The sequence below is a fragment of the Ruditapes philippinarum genome, unplaced genomic scaffold (assembly GCF_026571515.1).
Source record: "Ruditapes philippinarum isolate M1 unplaced genomic scaffold, ASM2657151v2 ctg914_1_1_1_1, whole genome shotgun sequence".
NCBI classification, from domain to species: Eukaryota; Metazoa; Mollusca; class Bivalvia; order Venerida; family Veneridae; genus Ruditapes; species Ruditapes philippinarum.
Window position 1 is genome coordinate 109,325 of NW_026856575.1, and position 22,843 is coordinate 132,167.

At 33.1% G+C, this 22,843-nt stretch overlaps 1 protein-coding gene across 5 annotated transcripts in view; it reads right to left on the reverse strand.

The window, feature by feature from the left end:
* Positions 1–7,616: 7,616 nt before the first annotated feature.
* The window catches only part of LOC132747026 (la-related protein 4-like), a 65,214-nt gene continuing 49,987 nt past the window's right edge, over positions 7,617–22,843 (reverse strand). For all 5 annotated transcript variants that reach the window (XM_060736332.1, XM_060736333.1, XM_060736331.1 and 2 more), the window contains 12 exons: positions 22,131–22,234; positions 21,008–21,160; positions 18,788–18,985; positions 18,244–18,324; positions 16,803–16,909; positions 15,578–15,908; positions 13,879–14,006; positions 12,963–13,014; positions 11,983–12,102; positions 11,162–11,460; positions 10,254–10,383; positions 7,617–9,433 (listed from right to left, as the gene is read on the reverse strand). In XM_060736332.1, the coding sequence (XP_060592315.1) occupies positions 8,948–9,433; positions 10,254–10,383; positions 11,162–11,460; positions 11,983–12,102; positions 12,963–13,014; positions 13,879–14,006; positions 15,578–15,908; positions 16,803–16,909; positions 18,244–18,324; positions 18,788–18,985; positions 21,008–21,160; positions 22,131–22,234 (2,189 nt within the window). In that variant the 3' untranslated portion in view covers positions 7,617–8,947. The remainder of the gene's footprint in view (positions 9,434–10,253; positions 10,384–11,161; positions 11,461–11,982; positions 12,103–12,962; positions 13,015–13,878; positions 14,007–15,577; positions 15,909–16,802; positions 16,910–18,243; positions 18,325–18,787; positions 18,986–21,007; positions 21,161–22,130; positions 22,235–22,843) is intronic.

Here is a 22,843-nt window from a genome sequence, read left to right on the forward strand (position 1 = left end):
GATGCTTAAAAAAAAAACATTTATAAAGCAATTTCTATATAGTACATTAAAACATGGCAACAAAAAGTTTTCAAATTTAATCCTTTTTTTGGTAAATATTTTACTTTTACAAGAAAATAAAACATTTTTATATTCCGTCTTTTTTTTTTACTTTTCTTACAAATTATATTCAAAATTCCCATATAAATAATAATTAAACATATTTACCTTAAAACTTAAATAATGAATGAAAAACATGATTTTTTATTAATAAAAAATGGTGATAAAGTTTTCTTTCTCCAGAAGGACAAGGTAAAGTAACATAATTTAAATCATGATAGATCCACATCTGCATGACTCATGTTATATAAAATGTTAACATGTATACCCACAAGTCTTATGCTCCTTGGAAATTTTAAATGTCCATTCTTAATATTACACACATAAAACGTAACAGAAAAGAAAGTTTAAACAAAATGAAAATTTGGTTCCTACCAATTTTGTCTTATTTACTTAATTTTTTTTATTCTCCAAGTATGAAAATTTAGTGTTTTGACCAATTTTACAATATCGGAAAACTGAAAATTTTCTTTTCAGCGTTTGTGACTAAAGTTTTAAGCCAGAAAATAGAACATTTTGTCAATTAAGTGCAGTAATGGGTTAACTCTTAGTGAATTGCATAAGGTGTTAACCTGTTACTGCAGTAAGGTGACAAAATTTGTATCAAATCAACAAAGTTACAAATTTTGTCTTTCAGATTGACATTGCAAAACAGACATAAAAAGTTAATTCTTCAAATATAGGTCTCCCGACTTATAGAGAGGCCTGTCATATAGATGAGTAAATACGTAATTTCCGTACACTCTGAATTTGAATTATAGAATTTTCTATGTTTCTTCTATATTCAAAATACCAACAATATTCTGAAAAGTGTTTCTAATGAGCAGAAAACTTGTGGTTATCAATCAAAAAAAGACCTTCATATACATGAATAGAGAGAGAAAGGAAAAGAAAAAACAACATATTTATATATAAGTATCATATATAACAGACAAAATGGCAAAGTCTTACAATTCAAGGCAATGGAATAATACAATTTTCTATTCACAAATAGGTAATACCCAAACCATTTATAATAACATTGAAAAAAAAATTATAACAAAAAATAGGAGTGAAAAACATAAAAATAAGGAAAGAAAATACAATCAAATACCCCATGCATAAACACACACATGTTTAATGTGAGAATAACACATAATATAGTTTCCATAAAAAAATAATAAAAAAATCCCCAGGCACACCTCTGATCTCAACAAAAAAAACCAAAATCATTTTTTTTCTAACCTTAATTATGTCTAAGCACATCTAATAATATTTACTATAAATAACAACATTTCTTTTCTTGCCAAAAAACCCCTCACATTTAACAAAACTAGACACTCGCATTGATTATTATATATACCCTGTTGATATTTTTCAAATATATCTTGAAGTTAGGTTCGTGCTTTTTTTTTGCTTTTTCATGCCAGGAGCCATAGCATTATTCTACCAGGTTAATCTGCACTAAATTACAAGCGTTCATACCAATCAAACAGAAACATTGCTTTTGATGCAAAATATTGTCATTATGTTCGCAAAAATACAATATGGCCTAACATTGGCCTGTTAAATATGGAATACAATATCAGCCCGATGTTGGCCTGTTAAATACAATAATCGACTAGCACTTGTGCCTGTAAATTCTCTGTTTCAAGACAACTGCCATTTTATTTAGATTTTTGAAGCGTATCTGTACATTAAAACTCTATATCCTAGTAAGCTTATACGGAGAAGCTGCCTTAAAAATGAAATAGTCCTTGTAAGGAAAGGAAAAGGGGGTGTGTTTATTCATAAAGTTTGAGCAATACAGCATCACCATGGAAACGTTTTCTTCCATCTTGCACACCATTATATCATCTACTCACACTCACAGATTATCTTTTCTTCTCCATTTATAATATAACAAACAAGCTTATTTTTTTTGCAAACTACGAAATTCTTTCATATAAATCAACAGATCAGATCTGATAAATCTTCAGGGGGAGTAAAACATAACGGCGATTAATCTTTCGAGGGAGAAAAATGTAACAGCTGATGATAAAATCAATAATACCCTATACAAATATCTTATGTTATGAGTGCCAACAGCTGTTACACCAACAGTTTGATTGATGTCCTAAACTTTCCACTCTATTCTAACACTTCAAACAGGAAAACAAAATGTCACACAGATGTATTTTACAACTCATTTGCAATCATTCGTTAAGCTTACACAGGGGGGTATTATCATTAAAAATACCAGCTTTTCAATTATTGCTTCATATATACCATTAATATTTCATAATTGGAAATATTTAACATGCTGTATTGTTAGTGTATTGTCAGATATCAATGACATTTTAAGAAAACTTTCCACTATCAAATTACAATACATGATAATTTGCAAATATGTTGCATGCCATTATTGGTTTAAATTGGTGTATCACAGGTTTACTTCTGCCGTTCATGTGTAACTACTTTACTTCTGGCACAGAAGTTCACAATGTTATATTGACAAATAGAAACTTGTATATAAATATCTACTTAAACAATACCAGTATGGGTATTTATAGATTCCCCTCTTCTCACTTACATACTAAAAATAGAAAAATTATCTTACAAGGGACCTAACTTCAGACTCAACTTGTTATTTATTACCTCCCCTTAATACCAAGAACAAAAAAAATAACAATAGTTTAGTTGCCAGAAGGGCCTTTAAAATTCCAAGTTACTTGATACAAACTTGGCTTTAATATTGCAATTATTTCTCTCTTATGCTTGAAACACTAACACCCTCATATTTTCTCACTTAAAAGTCATTAAATCTAACAGTAAAAGAAAGTTTTCAACTTCCGTGTTCAATCTGGATTATTCAGTATATAAAATAGGCAAGTTAGTTTCGAGATAAGTGTGAAATTGTGAATATATTCCAATGATTTCCCATTTAATAGTCAAACAGTTATCTAACCAGCAGTCCTGAAATGCTATCCCAATATCTAACACACCGTTTATCCTACAGAAAGAAGCCTCTATTCTAAATGGAACACTTTAATCCATGGCATAAGATAAAATAGCTTTGAATGAAATGTCTTCAACCCAAATCTATGAGAAAAATAATATACCTACTTTAACTAGAATTTAAATTTACTGTTAATGTCCTTGCGAAACTTTTTTTTCCAAAGTCAAGCTTTCAAAACAGAATTGTTCCTAATTATACACACATTCTTACATGAATTTTCTCTTACAATCTTGACCACTTAATTACATCTATACTGAAAACATTCTGGTGTTTAAAATAATGTCATTTCCCCCCCTACGCCCCTTCTCAGAAAGTAACAAAATAATGCAGTTAAGGCGGTTGAGTCACACATGCTTTTCAGACAGCTCAGTTACATCCTCACAACCTTAGTAATTCCTGTTTATCCTGCAAAAAAAGTGGAGTACAAATCAAGTATTAAATGATAAACGATCGCCAGTCAGAAAAAATGAAAATGTTCGGGAATCATAATGACAACACCTAATAATTTCTTTTCTAACAGAACACATAGGTTGGGGTTTTTTTTGGTTAATTTTTGGTTTTTCTATGTTGCCCGGGATTAATTAAGCAAGTGATTATATAGTAACCAGTGAAACATTTTATATAGCACAACAAAAACGCAAAGAAAGCACCCTACAAAAATATATTAAGTTCTCTCTGTAAACGACAAGCAAGTTTGATTTATCATGTTCAAAAATATTAAAGCTCAAACATCTCGCATAAAGACTAAAAAAAAATTCCCCATATGCTTATCACGATAAATTTGAAATGACAATATATCTTAAGACCCATGTCAGAGCTGAATTCAGAGTATCAGTATTATGATTTCATATAATATATTACATAGATAGTCAGCAAGTCTTATTTTTACTCACATAAGTTCTGAGTTTTGTTATAAGAAGTGTAGAACATAAGAACCAGATCTAAACCAACAGTTTCTTACTAAGACTCTATTATTTTTGTCATAAGTGCTTTGATGACCCACCTATAAGTCAAGGCGTTTCATACACCCCACTTAACCAACACATAAAAATCAGACTTATAATCAAGTAAATACAAAAATCACCCCAAAAACCAAACAATTTAATTATTTTTACTTTTTCTAAACATTGCCATTTGGTGCTTTTTGCTATTCGTTTTCTTTTCTATCATCTTTGCATCTATGATTTGCTTTTTGAAACTTGCAATGGTGTATTAGGTATGTATGTTTTTTTTAATGACATGGTTCATTTACTCTGTAATCTAATACTGTGGAAAATCTACAGATGGACAGACGCGACTATATCAGTGAGCACATTACAATCAGCTGTAACCTAGGCAACACATTGAATATCCTTAAATATTATATATATACATGTATATTTGATATATATACATGTACACTTTATTCTTTAAACAGCCAGCATTTCTCAGAAATAATATTATTTTATATAACAAGTTTCCTTATATTGAGCTTTAACAAATAAATAGTTACATGACTTTTAGTATTTTTCTTTTGAAACTGAAGTGGACTATTTCTTTTCACCTACAATACAGTGTTTTATTTACAGTTTTAATGCCTGTTGGACAGCAATATACGAGTTCACTATATTACGTTAAATTTTTACAATTAAATGCTTAAGTAATATAAAGGAATCAAATAATTCTTTTTTTCAAAATGATACACTACTTCCAACTCAATGGAAGAAAGAACACAATGTTTTTCTATTGCATTCAATTCTTAGGAATAGTCCTTTTGTACAGAATTCATAAATAAAACACATGTGTTGCCTAAATTAAATTTTCAAACCATGTGTTCCATCGAGAACAAGATCAGTGTTCCAAAAAGCGTTCAATTAGTGTTCTCACTTTATAACAATTAAACCAAGCATATATTCATATGACATGAACAAATCTATAATTGATAACAATCCAAAAACATACAAAAAAAAAAAAAATCAAACACATCGTGAAAGAAAAAAAAAAATGAAGCTCAAATATATATATATATATCAACATTAAATATACACATCCTGCAAAATTGGGGGAGGGGGGGGGGCATATGGGGGCGAGAACATATACAAAATAGCAGAAAAATATGTAACAAAATGTATATATATATACTCTATGTCCAATTAATTAAACATTACGATGATTCAGTGATTAACGCATTAATACATGTATAATTTAATGAATCTGGCACCAGTTACGAATACGAAATCTATATTGTCACTTATTCAGAAATCTATACAAGACAACTTGAAAAACTCCTTTCCCCACTTCTTGTGAATATGCTGGAATAACCTTGCAAGCTGCAGTTTTCATTAAATTTGTTAATCAGTTAAAACAAGGTAAACGCAAATAATTTAATCCATTGTTAACTATTTAATAAAGGAATGAGATCTTATGTTGATTTTAAGTTAAGTCAAGATGAATATAACTTTTATCTAATCTTTACAACACTAAATATCTAGAATAGACTTGACGATATTTCCACCTGAACAAAACCATTCATCTGTTTTGGGGCTTATTTCTTTAAAATACTGACCAAAAAGTGAACTGTGTACACCATGTTCCAATGGCACGGACATGCCTGGTGTTTTACGTTCGGCCTACTTTTAAACATCTGACATCGAAATCTTTTTTTGTCAAAATTGACATATTTTTTTTTTAAGGTTGAAGGAAAAAAATGTGACAAGTGAGTTTTGTTCTTTCATATATCTTTTTTTCTTTGGTTAATGGTTTTTTTTTTTTAATTTTCACGAGAATATTGGTGTATACATGCATATACACAAATGAAAGTGGGTTTTCAAGTTTTCCTGCAAAGATAAATATAGCCTACAGATTTTTCAAAAGTACACCTCTGCTTTACATTTTTACCATTCATATCGACTACGACATTTTTACATCTACTGCTATATATCCTGCCAAAGTTAACATCATAATTTACAAATTACATCAACAGAAGCATTTAAAGCGACGCTCCTTCATTAGTCATACACAAAAATGAGTTCACATAAAAAATGAAACAATTTAACCCAAAAATTATTTATACAAATTTAAACCTATATAATGTAATTACTATCCACATTGTAACTTGGTTTCTACAAAGTAAAATGTACATCAGTGTGACTTGAAAAAACCCCCCAAAAAACAAAAAACAAGTATGTGGGGTGCCATTCTTTCAAAACAAAAGAAATATCTGGTTTTTTATTTAACAATGCAAGAATAAAGCCATAAATGTGGAGGTTTCAAATTCATTTGAACGTCACATCCACCATTTAGAACGGACTACAAAATGCAATATGTCTGAAGTAAATAATATACAAAATATTAAATTTTGGGGGGATCACTTGTACTGCACAGATGTAAGCTTTCAGGTTTTACACTTTTAACAATAGCAAATAATGATCAAAGTTAAATCTATACAATAGCTAGTATTGGTTAATTAATAGCTCCACAATAGGTTTAAATTAATTTCTGCAATAGCAAATACTGGTTATTTTTAGTCTCAAAAATAAAAATTCACAATAGAGAATTAATGGTTTATCTGCACAATAGCAAACATTGGTTTAAGTAAATTTTCACAACAGAAAATATTGGTTTTGGTAATAAATTCACAAAGGAAAATATTGGTTTAGAAAAATATTGGTTTAGATTAAACCTTTACAATAGCAAATATTGGTTAAGGTAAATCTTCAAAAAAAAGAAAATATTGGTTAAAGTTAACCATAACAATATTGGTTATGCTAAATCTTCACAGGAGAAAATATTGGTTAAAATAGCAAATATTGGTTTAGGTAAACCTTCACAATAGCAAATTTTGGTTTAGGTAAAAACTTCACAACTGAAAATATTGGTTTAGATAAATCTTTACTTATATCAAATTGTTGGTGAATTATTGGAAAATGTTGGTATTGTTCCACTAAACATAATTGCAAAAAAATACTCCTCATTATAACTATACAAACTGAGCAGTAACAAGTGAAGGGGAAAGCAAGAGATAGGAAGAAAAAGAAAAGAAACCGCCTGTGAAATGTCATCAACCAACTGCCATTATTTACTTTAAATATGTGTTCGTTCATTTATACATTGACAGACATTTTGTCCTGTGCGAATAGAAATGATACAAAAAAAATCTTTCTTCAAAATTATAAAAGCAGCAAAATAATGCTTTGGAATAGTTTGAGTTAATAATGTAAAAAAACCTGTACATATGTGAAATGATGAAATGTTAGTTGGCATGTTCCATTGACAACAATTACACAGACATAGTGTTATTACAAGATATAACAATAATAAAGAGTTATAAGCCGAATAGCCCTGGCATTATTCCATCTAATGAAAGACTGATTAACATAACATTTATCACAAAGTTATTCATCTGCTCATAAGACATTTATCTAATGGGGGTGTTCACACTTCTCCATTGTCCGATTTCATTGGCTAAGAGAAACTTTCCACTACACAAATCAGCCAATCAGAATTGCTAAATGATAAACAGGAATTCACGGTCGAATTTCATTGGCTCATTTTAAGAATAAAAATCCTGTGAACAATCTCTTAGCCAATCAAATCAGCTGTAACAAAATCCATTTGTATAGAGGTAGTTTTACACTTTTTTGAAGATACAATTATTACTATGGACAACCCAAGCCTTATTATAATATTTTCTCTAGATGCATATCACTTATTTGCAATAGAAACTTGGTTATCTTTATAAATCTTTGACAATCAAGTATCATTTCTATACCTGATATTAAAATTCTCAAAATGACAATTTCCACATCTTATGCTATCTTTATAGTCAAACTAAATCCCCGATAAAATCAAGTTTTTTGACTAAAATCCGGTTCATTATACAATTGCTCGATCACCGATCTCTACCAGGTGACCGGAATGAGCACGGGACCGGTTCGGTCCGGTTTATTGACTAGCCAGGATATTGCTCTTGGACACAACAAGGTAAACTATGAAACTTTTATATGATATGAAAATGTGATTAAAACTTCATGAAAGAGCCCAAAGTTATAAATAGTTCTACACAATGACGGCAGAATGAAACAAAAAGCAGTTATCCATTAAGGTTTTAAAATGATAAATACAAAATACCTCTTGAATATTGAAGAAAAAAAAAAACGTGTTTTGTTTTCACAATGCAGGAGTATATGACAAAAATATCAACCAGATAAATACAAACATAAATTATCCATTTCAAAATTTCATTGATCTCCGGTAAAACCGGAAAACTCCGTAGTAAACCGGAAAAACAAAATATGGTTGTTAACGAGAGAAACTCGCAAATAATATGGTTGGTTGTGTGTCAGAACTTGGCACTCACTTGAAACAGGTCAACGCTTAAATATCAATCAGCAGACGGCATGTGCAGTTATCATTCCTAACAAAATTATCACCTTTGCATGATAATTATATCAACTTGCATGATAATTACAATTATCACTTCCCATGATAATAATCGACTCAAATCCAACCAGTCATCCTTTACACTTTTTAAAGCAAGGTTCAATTGTTTTATTTTTTCTCCATACAAATTTCATTTCCATCATATTTTTCCAATAGGAAATTATCAATCAGAGACTGAACGAAACGCAATTTGATTGCCGGGTCCAGTTTAATATTTCCTATAATCAACTTCGGTCATCAACAAACCATCTGCTTTCAGTAAAGTACGAAAAAAGAAAACTGGAATCTTTCAAATAGTTACACCAGTATCATATGATACAACTTTTTGTGTGTGTGTAAAAACAAAATAACCCAAATCCCAATAGAAATGCTGATATGTCATTTGAAATGCAAATATTCTCTTTTCTCGTCCCCAGTGAAACAATCAAGATGCTGCCTTATTTCATCCCTTCACTTCGCAATCGCAGCGGCGGTGGCAGGCTTTGGGGCATCTCTTTCACGTGCTTGGGGTCCATCTCTCCCACGACGATCATTTCTATAACTGAAGTCGCGATCTCCACCGTACCTACGCTCTCCGCGATTTTCTTTCAGTCGTCTATTTCTCTGTTCACGTGGTTCGTCTCTACGATAGTCATTTTCCTTTCTCAAGTCTTTATCGTCTCGGCGAGAATCACTTTCATTTTCTCTACTGTCTTTACGCGAGAAATCTTTCCCAGACCCACGTGTTGATGGCTTTGAGCTAGACTGAGTCGGGTGCTGACCCTGTTCTTTAAGTGCTCGGTTCGGAGCTTGAGACGAATCGGCGTCCTCGCTCTCCGACTCGTCTGATTGGTCAGCGAGCGAGTTAGCAGATACTTCAGCGACTTTTGTTTTTTGCACCATTTGAGCGTAGGAGAGTTTGACTGAGTTGGCGGAAAGTGAGGCAGTATTGTCATCCTGTAAACACATCACAAAACAATCTGTTAATTCATTCATTTTGATCGGGTTTAAAGTCACACCAATACCATAAATGTAAAAGGCCTATTTCAGTTAAACTAGCAGACAAAGACCTCAGGTACCCATTAACAGCATTATTTCAGGTATGACGCGGGCATCTTAATAGTACCTCCAACTTCATTACAATAATTAAAAGCCTTAAGGTGTCTTCTTATGAACATTGATTAGAGTGCAGGGTTCATACAGACATCCAATGCCAAAATTCAAGGACTTTTTAAGCACTATTTAAGCATGTATTCCCATTTTTAAGCACATTTGTTGCACATATATCAACACAATATTCAACCTAAGGATAGTTTATTCACCATTTTTTCTTGAATTATACACATTTTCTGGCCAAATTAAGGTTTTATGTACTATTTTACATATTTAAGCACTTTTTAAGACAGGGACTCAAATTTAAGCACTTTTTAAGACTGTACGAACCCTGTACAAAAGTTGTATCAAATGAATTTTGCTAGTTCAAATAAAAGTAACAAATTGCTTAAAGAAAATTCACAACTGGAATAACTGTAAAACAGATCAATCTGAATGTTGCCAACCTATTATACAATGAAATTATTTCTTTAGGTCCAATTTTAAAACATATATAAACTTTTAATAACTGCTTCAATAGTGAAGAATGACTTTCAGTGCCCCTCTCGGTCAATTTAAACTGTTATGAGTAGGCACCCAAGCATAACCAGCAACATTTATACATAATTTAAGAAATTACATTTAAAAGTTAAACAAACATTAAACAAGATGGAAATATACATACTGAATTTGATTGTTGTTGTTGTCTGTCCCGATTTGGTCGGGATTCCAACTCTCGGTCTTTATTAGACTTCACATCTGGCTCACGTCCGGCCCGACTATCAGGCACTGATTGTATCGTACTTGCTGAACATCTGAAATACACAAATTCATTACAGTTCATTACCCTTTATTTTAACCCTGACCCTGCTTTATTGGTGGAGGAAGACCTCCGGTGACCCTGAATAGAACAGGGCCAAAACACCATTTTTGGGGAAGGGGCCTCAGCCTTTTTCTTGGGGAAAATATGCATGATTTTGGCATACTTTGGAAAAAGGTGTCTCATATTTAACACAAAATTTTAACAAGTTCTTCAAAATAGAAAAGCAAAAAGCACTGGGAAATACTAATATGGCAGTAAAAGACCTTAATTCAACACCATCATTTAATTTTGTTCCAACTTCTATGGGAAATTTCAAAAGACTGGGGAATTTCGATGACCAAACTGGGGAAAAAATGAGGCTAGTTTGGTTGGGGAAGCAGCCTATATTCGGCCTCTGCAAACAAGGGTTTTTTGGCCCTGTAGAATCACTTAGGTTTCATAAGCTTGCTGTAAAGCCTACAAGAATCTGCCACATTGAGAGAAAAAAAAACACTTTAAGAGTAGCATGCTAAGAAACAGCAATGAAACAATAGCAGAAAAGACCTCAAGTGCCCCTCCCTGCGTAGAATCACTCAAGTTACATAAGCTTGCTGTAGTCTGCAAGTCTGCCACCTTCTGAGAAAAAAAACAACAAACACTTTAAGAGTAGGTATGCTTTCAAACAGCAATGAAATAATTGTAGAAGTTTACTATTCTAAGGACTCGATGAATCAATGGCCGTTAAGCCATTGAGGTAGCCGAATTAAATTTTATTAAAAATAATGACAAACCTGACTTGCTGAGAGACAGTAGGTTGTTGCGACAGATTTCCGGTCGTACTTTTGGTGACGGGTGCTGCCGACGTCAAACACGATGAAGAACTACTTAGACACTGGTTACTACTGGGAGTGACTTCATCTTCTCTACTTGACGACATATTTGGTTTTGATGTCGTCACTGTAGTGGTTGCCGTGGATACCGGTAATACAGCGCTGACTGGTTTTGGAACATCTTTCACTTGAGGTTTGGCCGTCCCCTTGACAACATCGGACAATTTGCTTTCAAAAATTTCCCCAGATGAGGCGTTATTCTGTAATATTCAACAATATTTTATTTTTCAAAATATAATTTTACATTTTTTTTATCAGTTTGTAAAGAAGACAAAAGAAACAACAACAATACATTATACAAATATCCAAGTAATGTGCCTTAAGTTATTTGCTACTAGTACAAACTTCATAAGAGTATTGAATTACAATTGAATTTATTGCAAACATCATAAATGCCACAAATTATCATGGTTACAACAGATATATTTTCTTAAATAATGTAAAAAAATTATCTCTTTTTTTTACTCAACAAATTTGTACATTATTTCAGGCACGAACAGGCACCGGAGTAGAACCACCGATGTTCAGTAAGCTAGCTGGATAGTTTTCTCACATGTAGAATCCAACAATGCTTGTGCAGCTCAAACCTACAGCAGAGACAGGCAAGTGGTTTGAAATCTATGACCTTAACCACCCACCTCTTGCAACTTTTCAAAGTTTCAAGAAGATAATTTCAAGATATTACAGTAGATCATAGATAATAACAAAAGTTGAAGTTTTACCCCCGATCCTGGCAGTGGTGGGAAACTTGTTGGTTCGTAATCAAACTTGTCTATAGACATGGGTCGTGCCTGGTGTACCGATTGACCATCACGGGTTGAAGGCTGGGAAGAATTTGACCTCTGCAATACAGTAAACAACACATGTATGCTATAACAAGCTAGCAACAAAATACAAAGGCATTCCTAGGATGTTTTATTTTCCATAAAAAATGTTTAATATTGAAGTATTCACAACAGAAGCTTAATCTATACAAAAAGATTTACATATAACTACAAATGGCAAAACTTGTAGAAATTGAGAGACTTTAAACATACGTTTGTGTTACCGATTTACCTGGCTGCTAATTTGAGACTGTCTATTATTAATGATAAGAATTTAAGTATAAGAATATCAAAACTAAGCAGAAAAGTTGTTTAATTTGTTTATACAAGATGAGATCTGGACATATCTCTAATAACAATCTTATATTTCAAATGAAGTTCTCTCCCTTTATATATGAATAAAACAATGACAACCTACATTCATAATGCTAACTTTATAGTTACTTGATATTTATATATAATTATCTTAATATCAGGAATGGTTATCCATTCCTGATATTAAGATAATTATATATAAATATCAAGTGACAGGTTATTCTAAAGCCGATAACTTAGATAACTCTTTACCAGAGCACAGATAAGAAATCCTCATGATCCGAGTTATTGTTTTAAGATTGATTGGTTTGCAAAACTTAAACCAATACAGATGCATAAATATCTCTGTGTATTTTTTCCCCCTGAACTGCACACATGAGTCAACTTTCTGTAAGCTAGTACATTCATTGTATGAAGCAATTCAGTCACTGTCCAGATTCAAACAAACAGCGCTGATGGCCAAGTGGTTCAAAGTCCGCGACCGTACCCATTTGGCCACAGAAACTCGAAATAAAAGTTTAAGAGTGTCATTACATCAAAAGAAGCGTTGAAAATCAACTTACATTAGGTCTAGCACCATCTTCTTCCCTCCTTCTCCGACTCTTGTAGCTTTTTCTGAAAATATACAGTAAAATATTTCTGTAATATTTCAGACTTTTGACAGACAATGGCCTTGGAATGTGAAAATAATTATTTTAACCACATGCCGACTTAAGCATCAGGTTTTTTTCTTTCGGCAAGTTATATAATAGAAGCAAAACAATATGTACTTTGAAAATTTATATAATAATAATTTTTTATGCAAGGAACCCCTGACATTTAGGAAGGATTGTGATCCTTGACAAAAACAGTTAACGTAAGACTGTGATGAAATGAAAAACTGTTTTTATCATATGAAGCTTAGATAGAAACTTGACTTATTCACACTGGGTTATTATACATATATCATCACATAAGAGCATTAATAGGTTACCTCCTTATATAATTTGATAGGAGTTAACCTGTTACTGCACTAAGGTGATGATATCTTCTGATAAATCAGTTTACATCTATATTCTCAAATTGTGTACCTCTCATATAACAAACTGTATACCTCTAAATAATAACTTATTAAATATCAACAATTCATACTGGTATTCAATTTACTAATAGTTTATGCTGGTACACACACATTCCCATGAGAATTTTACATAAATTTCATTCACTTGGAAACTTAATACCCAAACTCAATGCCAAAGTCCTCGAAAGAATCATAGCATCAACAAGTTAAAACCTCTATATAATCTTAAAATTGATTGTATTTTCTGCTTGTAGATTAAAATATCCCCCCTTGACCCTTAGCCAAATTGGTACATATGTTGCCTCAGATAAAAATGAAAACCCTGGAACTTAAAAGAAAGGTTTTTAAGATGTGATTGATTGATTTGCTAATCAGAGGTGGATTTTAAACAAGAGGTATATCTGTATATGGTTAATTACCCTGCATATCTTTGGGATAAGTCCATCCCCTGGGAGGTTCTATTGTGTAAAGATGCACCATTACTGTTGTTATTGTTGGTGTTGTTGTTGCCATCTAAATGCTGCGACTGTTGGTGCATATGATGACCCTGTAAAAATAGAAGAACGTTATAACATCTTATTATCATACTTTTGATTCCATTGGATTTTACGTCACACCGACACAAGATAGGTCATAATAGCTACGTTCCAGCTTTTCTTGTGGAGGAAGACCTCAGGTGCCCTTCCGTGCATTATTACAGGTGAGTAGAACCACCGACGTTCTGTAATCATTATTATATGATGAACCTGTAGAAATATAAATACGCTTAAATATTTCATTATCACATGACTGTCCAATCTTTTTCCACAGTATCATTACTTTCACAGTCTCAAGATAGTTTAGTTTACAATACTACTGTACAAGTGGATATTTCCGTGTGCAGAAAAGTTAGTGAATTTAAAATTCCAGACATTTTTTTGTATGTGGAAATATTGGGGAGTAGGTTGAAAACTCACAGTAGGGTAAAACCATAAACAGATTGGGTGATATTTACGCTAGTGGAAATTTGTGTGATTTTCATCAAATCGTAAAATTCGAAAATATTTCAGTGTGACCAACTTAATCACTTATACAGTATCTGATAATTCAGGAACCTGCAGGTTAAAGTTAAGGGTCCAATGTTCACTCCATATCAGAGGTGCAATATGAATTACTATCACCAGCAGGTTTTCAACCAGGCATCTACTTTGCCAAATGATAAGGAATATTCTAATGGGTAGGTCACACAATTACAAGGCAATAATTATATTTGATTGCCAAAGGTGAAGACATAAACGCTGTCACCTTTATCAATTTTGTATTTTAAGTACAAGCCCTGATTTAAGTGACACAAAGCTGGTAAAATCTAGAATCTATTTAAGTAATTCAGAAAATGAAAATAACCTTGAAATATTTAAAGTCAGCAAATCTAGTCTGTTATTAATGAAATAGAAATGCAAATCTTAAGAAATAGGAGTGAAATGAGGTTAGTTTCATATCTTTTAATGCCATATAAAGGCTTTAATATCATTCCCCCAATGCAATTTCACAATAATGAAACCATAGAGAATTACCACAAGAAGCAAATAACTAATAGTGTTGCAATTTAATAATGGAAATAATCTTTGGATATATGGAGATTTTAATGTATGAATATTGATTTCTCCCGCATTATAAAAACATAAATATCAAATACAGTGACACCGTCAAGACGGAATAAACAGAATAAACATGACATTTTACAGATACCACAATCCAAGGACAAAATAACCTCAAAATCATGAAAACTTGAAATTAAATGTTATACAAAATAAGGCAAACAATAGGAGTGAGGTTTACAGACCTACAGAATAGTCATGAATCTGTCAAGTTTGACCAATTTCTTAATTTATTAAGGAAATTCTTTTTTTTCTCTCTTATGTGAATGGCTTATTGTACAGATGTGCTAAGTGATATTGTCATGTACAGAAGAAACTGTGATGTATCCTAATGCTGGACAAAGTAACAATTTATAAATCACAAAATATATGTTTATTTTTTTTGTTGGTCCCCTCGTAAGTCACTGGAGGGGAGAAGGGGTGGACGTAGAATGGAAGAAAATGGGAGGAAATCAGTATTACACCAGTAGTGGTAAATTACCTGGTGATGCGGCATCGACTGCGGGGGATGCTGATGATGGTGTGGGGGATGTGACATCGGTGTCGAATGTCCGCCATGCGAGTGGTTGCCATGGTGACTGTGGTGGCTACTGTGGTTGTTATGGCTGACATGGCCGGGGCCGTCACCACGTCGACCCTGGTACGCTGATGCATGGGTTGAGATCGGTTGACTGTTTTTGTGCATGTTGTTTACAGAGTTGTGTTGTTGGCGCTCGTGCTGCTGGTGCTGAAGACGAGGTGGTAGCGAGTCGTTGGAATTAATCCTATCACGACCCATTGGCTGACCACTATTGCCATGCTGCTTTTGATTTCTGAAAAAAACACAAAATGATACAATCAACATCAAAAATATACTATAAGAAAATGAGAGAAATATCACCTACTTTTCATTTTGAAAACTGTTGTTTACCAACTGTCACACACAGTGAAACAATCTTAGAAAATATCTAATGTAATATTATTTCATTCAAAAGTGAGACAATCCTTAGAAAATTTCCAATGTAATATTATCATATTGAAATCATAGACCTTCAAAAAGCAATAAAATAAAATTTAGTAGAAGAAATCACAAATTTATAGACAAATATCTTCAACACATTAAGTACTGGAATCAATGACTTCAAGGACTGGAAAAACAACACTTGTATTGTTTTTTGTAGACCTGGTATTATTTGAAAACCTGATTATTATTTGATTATTATAAGAACCTGGCATTGCTATTAAAACCTGATTTTACCTGGTATTATTTTTTATAAGAATCTGGTTTTATTTGATATCATTATTATAAGAATCTGATTTTACTTGGTATTATTATAAGAAACTGGTATTATCAAAAGAACCTGGTTTTACTTGTTATAAAATGTATTATAAAATCTGGTACTTTATCAGAACCTGGTTTTACTTGGTATTATCATAAGAACCTGGTATTATTAAAAGAATCTGGTTTTACTTGGTATCATTATTATAAGAACCTGGTTTTACTTGGTATCATTATTATAAGAACCTGGTTTTACTTGGTATCATTATTATAAGAACCTGGTTTTACTTGGTATCATTATTATAAGAACCTGGTTTTACTTGGTATCATTATTATAAGAACCTGGTTTTACTTGGTATCATTATTATAAGAACCTGGTTTTACTTGGTATCATTATTATAAGAACCTGGTTTTACTTGGTATCATTATTATAAGAACCTGGTTTTACCTGGTATTATTGTTTGTAGTCCTACTGACACTGTTGAACATATTTCTATTGTTGACTTGAGAGTTCACATTTACACTGGTTGCCTGGTAACCGTTCATTGCTAACACCTAAAACAAATAAATACAACAATATATACATAACTGAACAATAAAAATTGTCACCAGTAATTTATCAATTACAAACAGATTAAAACCATCTTTTACTTCATCATTTAAATGTTTAAATAAAAAATTCTATTACTTATATATATATATATCTGTTACTGTATAATAAAATAATGTATCATGCAGGCTCAAGATGTACAGAGCTTGTCAGGTGTAAAATATGTGGTAATAAGGAACAACTATTCTTTCAGTTTGAATTACTTCCCCTCCAGTATTAACCCATTACTTCATGAGCATTTTGTGAAAAATGACTGTTTTCATTGAAAAGTCTCCCGTTACAAGTTTTAATTGCTATAATATTATAAAAACTGCTTCAACACTAATCAAACTTGGCACAAATGTTGACTGGACCATTGCCCTTGCAGCAACATGCTCAGGCTTAAATTTTCTGTGACCATGGCAACGAGGGGACATCTCAAAATTGCCAAAAATCACGATTTTGCGTTGATTTTTTCCATCAAAATTGATTTCAAAGTGCTGCAACTTCTCAGTGGATTGAGATAAAGTCAAATGCTTTTCAGCGTTGGTTACACGTTACCTTATGATTAATCTGGGGTCATTTACAGCCTCTCACAAGTCCAAAATTTTCTTGGCGATGAGGGGGACTCCGCCCCCCTTCAAACCCCCCAAACAGAAGGGGGCACATCCCCCTTCTGGCAACCCCCTGATGTATCTTTTGGTTGGGGGGCCGCGCCGAAAAAGAGGTCACTTTTTTTAACAACATTTCTCAAACAAAAACAAGTGTTTGGGGCCTAAATAAGGCATTTTTTCATAATTTGAGACAACAAAAAAAGGGGGGGGGGGGGGGGGTGAAAAAGGCGTTAAAAGGCGTGTATATGAAGTAATGGGTTAAGGAAGACACACTTACAGTAAAAAATATATAAATAAAGGTAACATAATGCTTTTTAAAGAAATATGTGACATGAAAAAAGCTTTGTAAACAGATATGTGACACAGAAACTGGAGAATTTTTCAAAACTCCATGGATCTTATACCTGAATTTTTTTTGTAAGCATTATGCAATATTTAGACGCTTATAAGAAGAAACAAATGGTAGGAGCAACTGTGGCCGTTTAAAATGCATTTTTCTTCTCTTATTAGCATCTTTGTCAGTCATCTAAGGCATGCATAGTGCTTATCCAGATAAGATTCAACATTTAAAATCCATAGTTAAATAAACACTATTTAAAACTTGCTCTGCAAAATAGACTGTCAGAAATTTTCAAATTTCGGCCAATAACAAAGTGGGGCAAAGTCTAAAAAGACAAACATCTTACCATACTAGGATCCATTATAGTTGTAGGACTTGTCCAGGCTTGAAGTAGAGGATTTGGGGGTGGGGGGTAAAATGGAATTGCCTGCAACAGAGAAACACAATTAACATGAATGGCAACAATTGTGACAAGTTTTAATTGCTTCAAATGCCATTTTATTTTCATTTTTGTTTGGCACCAACTCAGTACAGGTCTGCAGGAAGAGCTCAGGTGACCCTCTGTACATTATTTCAGGCACAGGAGTAGAACCACCAACGTTCTGTTAGCCAGCTAAATAGATTCCTCACATAAAAGAATCCGAAGACACTGCTTGAACCTACAGCGGTGAGAGCCAAGTGGTATGAAGTCAACAACTCAAAGAATCAAATATCCCTTACAACACTCAAACCCACAAAGGTGAGAAGCAATTTGTTAAAGTTAGCGACCCTAACCTCACGGCCATTGGGGCTTTTCATTTTTTTCCTCCTTTTTTTCTCAAAAATTGTTTACAATCAAGCAAAAATACATATTTGAGCAGATTCAGAATAGCAATAAACATATAACTAACCTGTTGACTATTTAGATACTGTAATACATTTGGCATCAGTGTGAACGGCTGTGTGGCAGTGAACTGGGGTTGTGGGGCTGACGAGGTAACAACTTCCGTAGGCAACTGGGCTGTTACCGGAGGAGGCGGTTGAAACCGCTTGTTAATATAGCCATTTCGAGGATAATTGTGGATTAAAGGCTTTGCCTTTATTCTTGCCTGGAAAAAAAATAAATCCATAAAATTGTTTGAACATATTAAAAGTCATCAATTATATCTTAATGATTTTCAGATTCTTTATCTATATATGAACAACAAATGTATTTACTCTTTTTGGTCACTTAACAAACCTTACTAAAGTCACTTCAACACAGTGGTGGCAAATGTAAATATTTCAGCTGGGGAGGGGGAAGAAGACCTAACATATAAGTTCTTTGAAAGTTGTTCATAAGTTTTTCATACATTAAACTGATAGGTTTCTTTCATAGTTATGTCTAGTCCATGTATGATAAAGTAACGGCCAAAAGTTAGTCATTAAAATACCACCACGCCACTTATATATACTTAAATGGACTGAGTAGCCATTTCTTTTGTTACTTTCCTTTTATTCTACAGAGGGCCATAGATACCCTTTTATTTTATTGGAATAGAACTCAACAAAAGGAGTATGCTTCGCAAATATATGAGCCGCGTCATGACAAAACCAACATAATGGGTTTGCTACCAGCATAGATCCAGATCAGCCTGCGCATCCGCACAGTCTGATCAGGATCCATGCTGTTCGCTATCAGTTTCTCTACTTGTAATAGAGTTGGTAAGCGAACAGCATGGATCCTGATCAGACTGCGCGGATGTGCAGGCTGGTCTGGATCCATGCTGGTCGCAAACCCATTATGTTGGTTCTGTCGTGACGCGGCTCATATCAAATATTTCAAGGGCATAAAATATCAAGATATTTATCCCTGCTCTTGACACATATAATCTCTTCTAGATGAACAAATATAAGCCAGGTAGCGGAAATCCCCCAGACGATATTTATTTCTCTCAATAAATCATGAAATGTTGTCACGTCTGTGCTTAGTACTGCCTTTGAACGTAAGTGAACATTATAAACTGTCTCTAGACTATACAAGCTTTAACACGATTCCGAGAACTGTCTGTCGCCAAATTCTCCAGAGTATAACTTGATAGTTTAACATCTGTGAACTGTATTTCAATTGATAGCACAATTTATCCTGTATAATGACATCAGTATTCAAAAAAGAACACAATTTAACCATAGTAACCAGAGAACACAATTTAACCAAAGTAACCAGAGAACACAATTTAACAGAAGTAACGAAGAACAGATTTTAACACTGTACTTGTTTCACGTACAAACTTGGGTTCATATTTCAGAGCCTAATGACATTAAAACATATTGTCATAAACATAAAAACATTGTATTATATTTCTAAAATATATAAATCATAAGGCTTTCCAGTTCAAAGACAAATTACATACAACATTTTTTTTTACTCCTGTGAAATTCCCAACGGCTGCCCTACTGAGAATTTTTTAAAGAACCATTATTATAAGTTCAAGGTAACACTGACACAGTTAAAATGATTCAGCTTTTACTGGTACAGAAAGATCACCCGATGCTCCTCACACTTTTTAAACCACTTATTTTTGGATGGACGGGGGTTGCGTAAACATAATCCTTACAGTCAAGTCAGGTGACTGGTTACTGGGTAGTGTGGCCAGCAATTGTACCAGTGACAATTGGATTTAACTCAATACAGGATAGGAGCAGTAACTCTAGAGGCCTGCAGAAATCATGATCACAAAATAGAGAAATATGTTTTTTTCCGCCGATTTTTACATTTTTCATCCATTATCATACATAAATCTATGTGAAAAGATGAATTACACCTTAATGAGTTCATTCCATTTGGTAAAATGGCAAGATTTTAGCATTTTATCATTCAAGCGCCTTGTCCGGTATATACCTAAATACGGTATTTAGTATGGTGCTCAAATCCTTTTTTTAGTCTCACTCATGAGGATTCTCAAAATAGAATCACAACTCTGGTGGGATGCAAACCTGTGACCTATATATGCACTATTCCTATGCCACTTATTGATCGCTATTTAGCCCTTCGATATGTATATTTTTATTTTAAAATTCCCCAAAGCTTGAAAGATGGGACAAAAAGGCTAAAGAAGTTGACTGTTGACAGAAACTATGGGATAACTCACCATTATAGGTTTACCAAGAAATGTGCCAACTTCTTCTCGTAAATACTGGTAGGCCCTCTGTGCGTCAAACGTCACATACCAATTACTGTTATGTGCAAATTCACAACTCACAAATTTAGGGCAGTTAGCGCCACCAAACAACCCTTGTACATCCTGCAAATTTGAAAAACACATGTATATATTTATTTAATTTATCAACAATTCTTTTTAGCCTATAACAGGTTAAGATCACAAACAGACAAGAATGGCAAAAGGTATTCCCCCTTAGCTTTTTTTGAGGAGCCTTTTTTCCTGGCTAAGCTGAAGCCTATGTAAGCCCGCTTACTGATACTTCTCTAAGTTCAAGCCTGCAGTGGATGTGACATAAAGGTAGCCAGATCTAAAACTTTACAAATCTTTAACAAATATATTTACCTATTAAATACAACAATAAATATTACAGATAAAGTAGATAAATTAGAAACCTTTAAGAATGCTTAACATAGCAAAATCTCAATTGTTGATTGAGCCCGTTCATTGATAAATCACAGAATATAAAGTATATCAGACAGACTGACAAACCCGGGGGTAAAGTATTAGAGCAAATGGACAAGGCAGACTGACAGATGATGAAGAGTCAAAAGCAATATATTCAGGGACTGCTGGACATTTTTAAAACAACCTGTCTGCCTGTCCAACCAATGAACAGTGGATGAAGTTCAGTTTAAACAATTATACATAGTCTCACATGTATTATCAACTTCACATCTTCTCAAACGATGACAAAAGTTTGGCTAAAAACGAGTATAATTATATTAAAATTTATATATCAACTTTAATTTAATATTTTAAATTAGGTTTCTGGATTAACCAGTTTTACAAGCATGCATGACAGTGACCATAAAAGACTCAAACCAATGATCATATGGTTGACAGGCAACTATCCTTAACCACCATGCCATTGCTCGCTCTTATGGAATGAGGAAACAAATTGAGGTTGGTCAACATTAAATGTCTTCATAAACCATAAAGATGTAGACGAAGAACTGTATTATTGTCCCGAGGTATCAGGTGATAATGAACAAATGGCAAGCAAATAATGCTTTTTTTTCTTTTCTTTTAAAACATTGAGAATATGACGTACTGCGACAGGGGTTGACTCTGGTATCTCTCGTAATATCACAATACATCTGTTATGATTTGGCCGAACTTTTACACCTTTCTCGTCATCTTGCACGAAGTTGGACTCTGAAATGACAAAATTGATTAAATTTAGTGCTCGATAGTTTTGTTTTGTTTTAGAAAAAAAATTATAACTAAGAGTGTTAAGAGCTGGACATTCAACTTTTCCCTAGCGATCTTTCAAGGATGCAAGTAACACAAAAAAGAACTGTTTCACTAAAACAGAAATTGGTAAGCAGTCAAGTAGATCAGTTAATACAGCTGTGAAATGATATTCAGATGGTCCTTGGTTCGAGTTCCAGTCAAGCTGCACATTTTCCTGACCATTGACATAAACGAAAGGGTTCATTTCAGGAAAATTGGCAATAAAAAAATCCAAAATCACATCAATGACCTTTAATTTATGTTTCAAACACCAAATTTTCAAGCGAAAGAGCCTAAAAAAAACAGGCTTTACAATAATAACTAATTCAATCGTAGTACTGGGTAAAATAATTTTGGTTTTTAATATCATGCAATACTTATGCAGAACTGTTATTAGAATTTTTCCGAGACGGTCCATTTTGAATTTGAGGTGGTCATTAAACAACATACAATGTTTCCTAAGTTTTTAGGCAACCAAAAATGTGCTTCAGCCTCTATCCACCTTTTAATGGCAACCCTGCTTATATACAG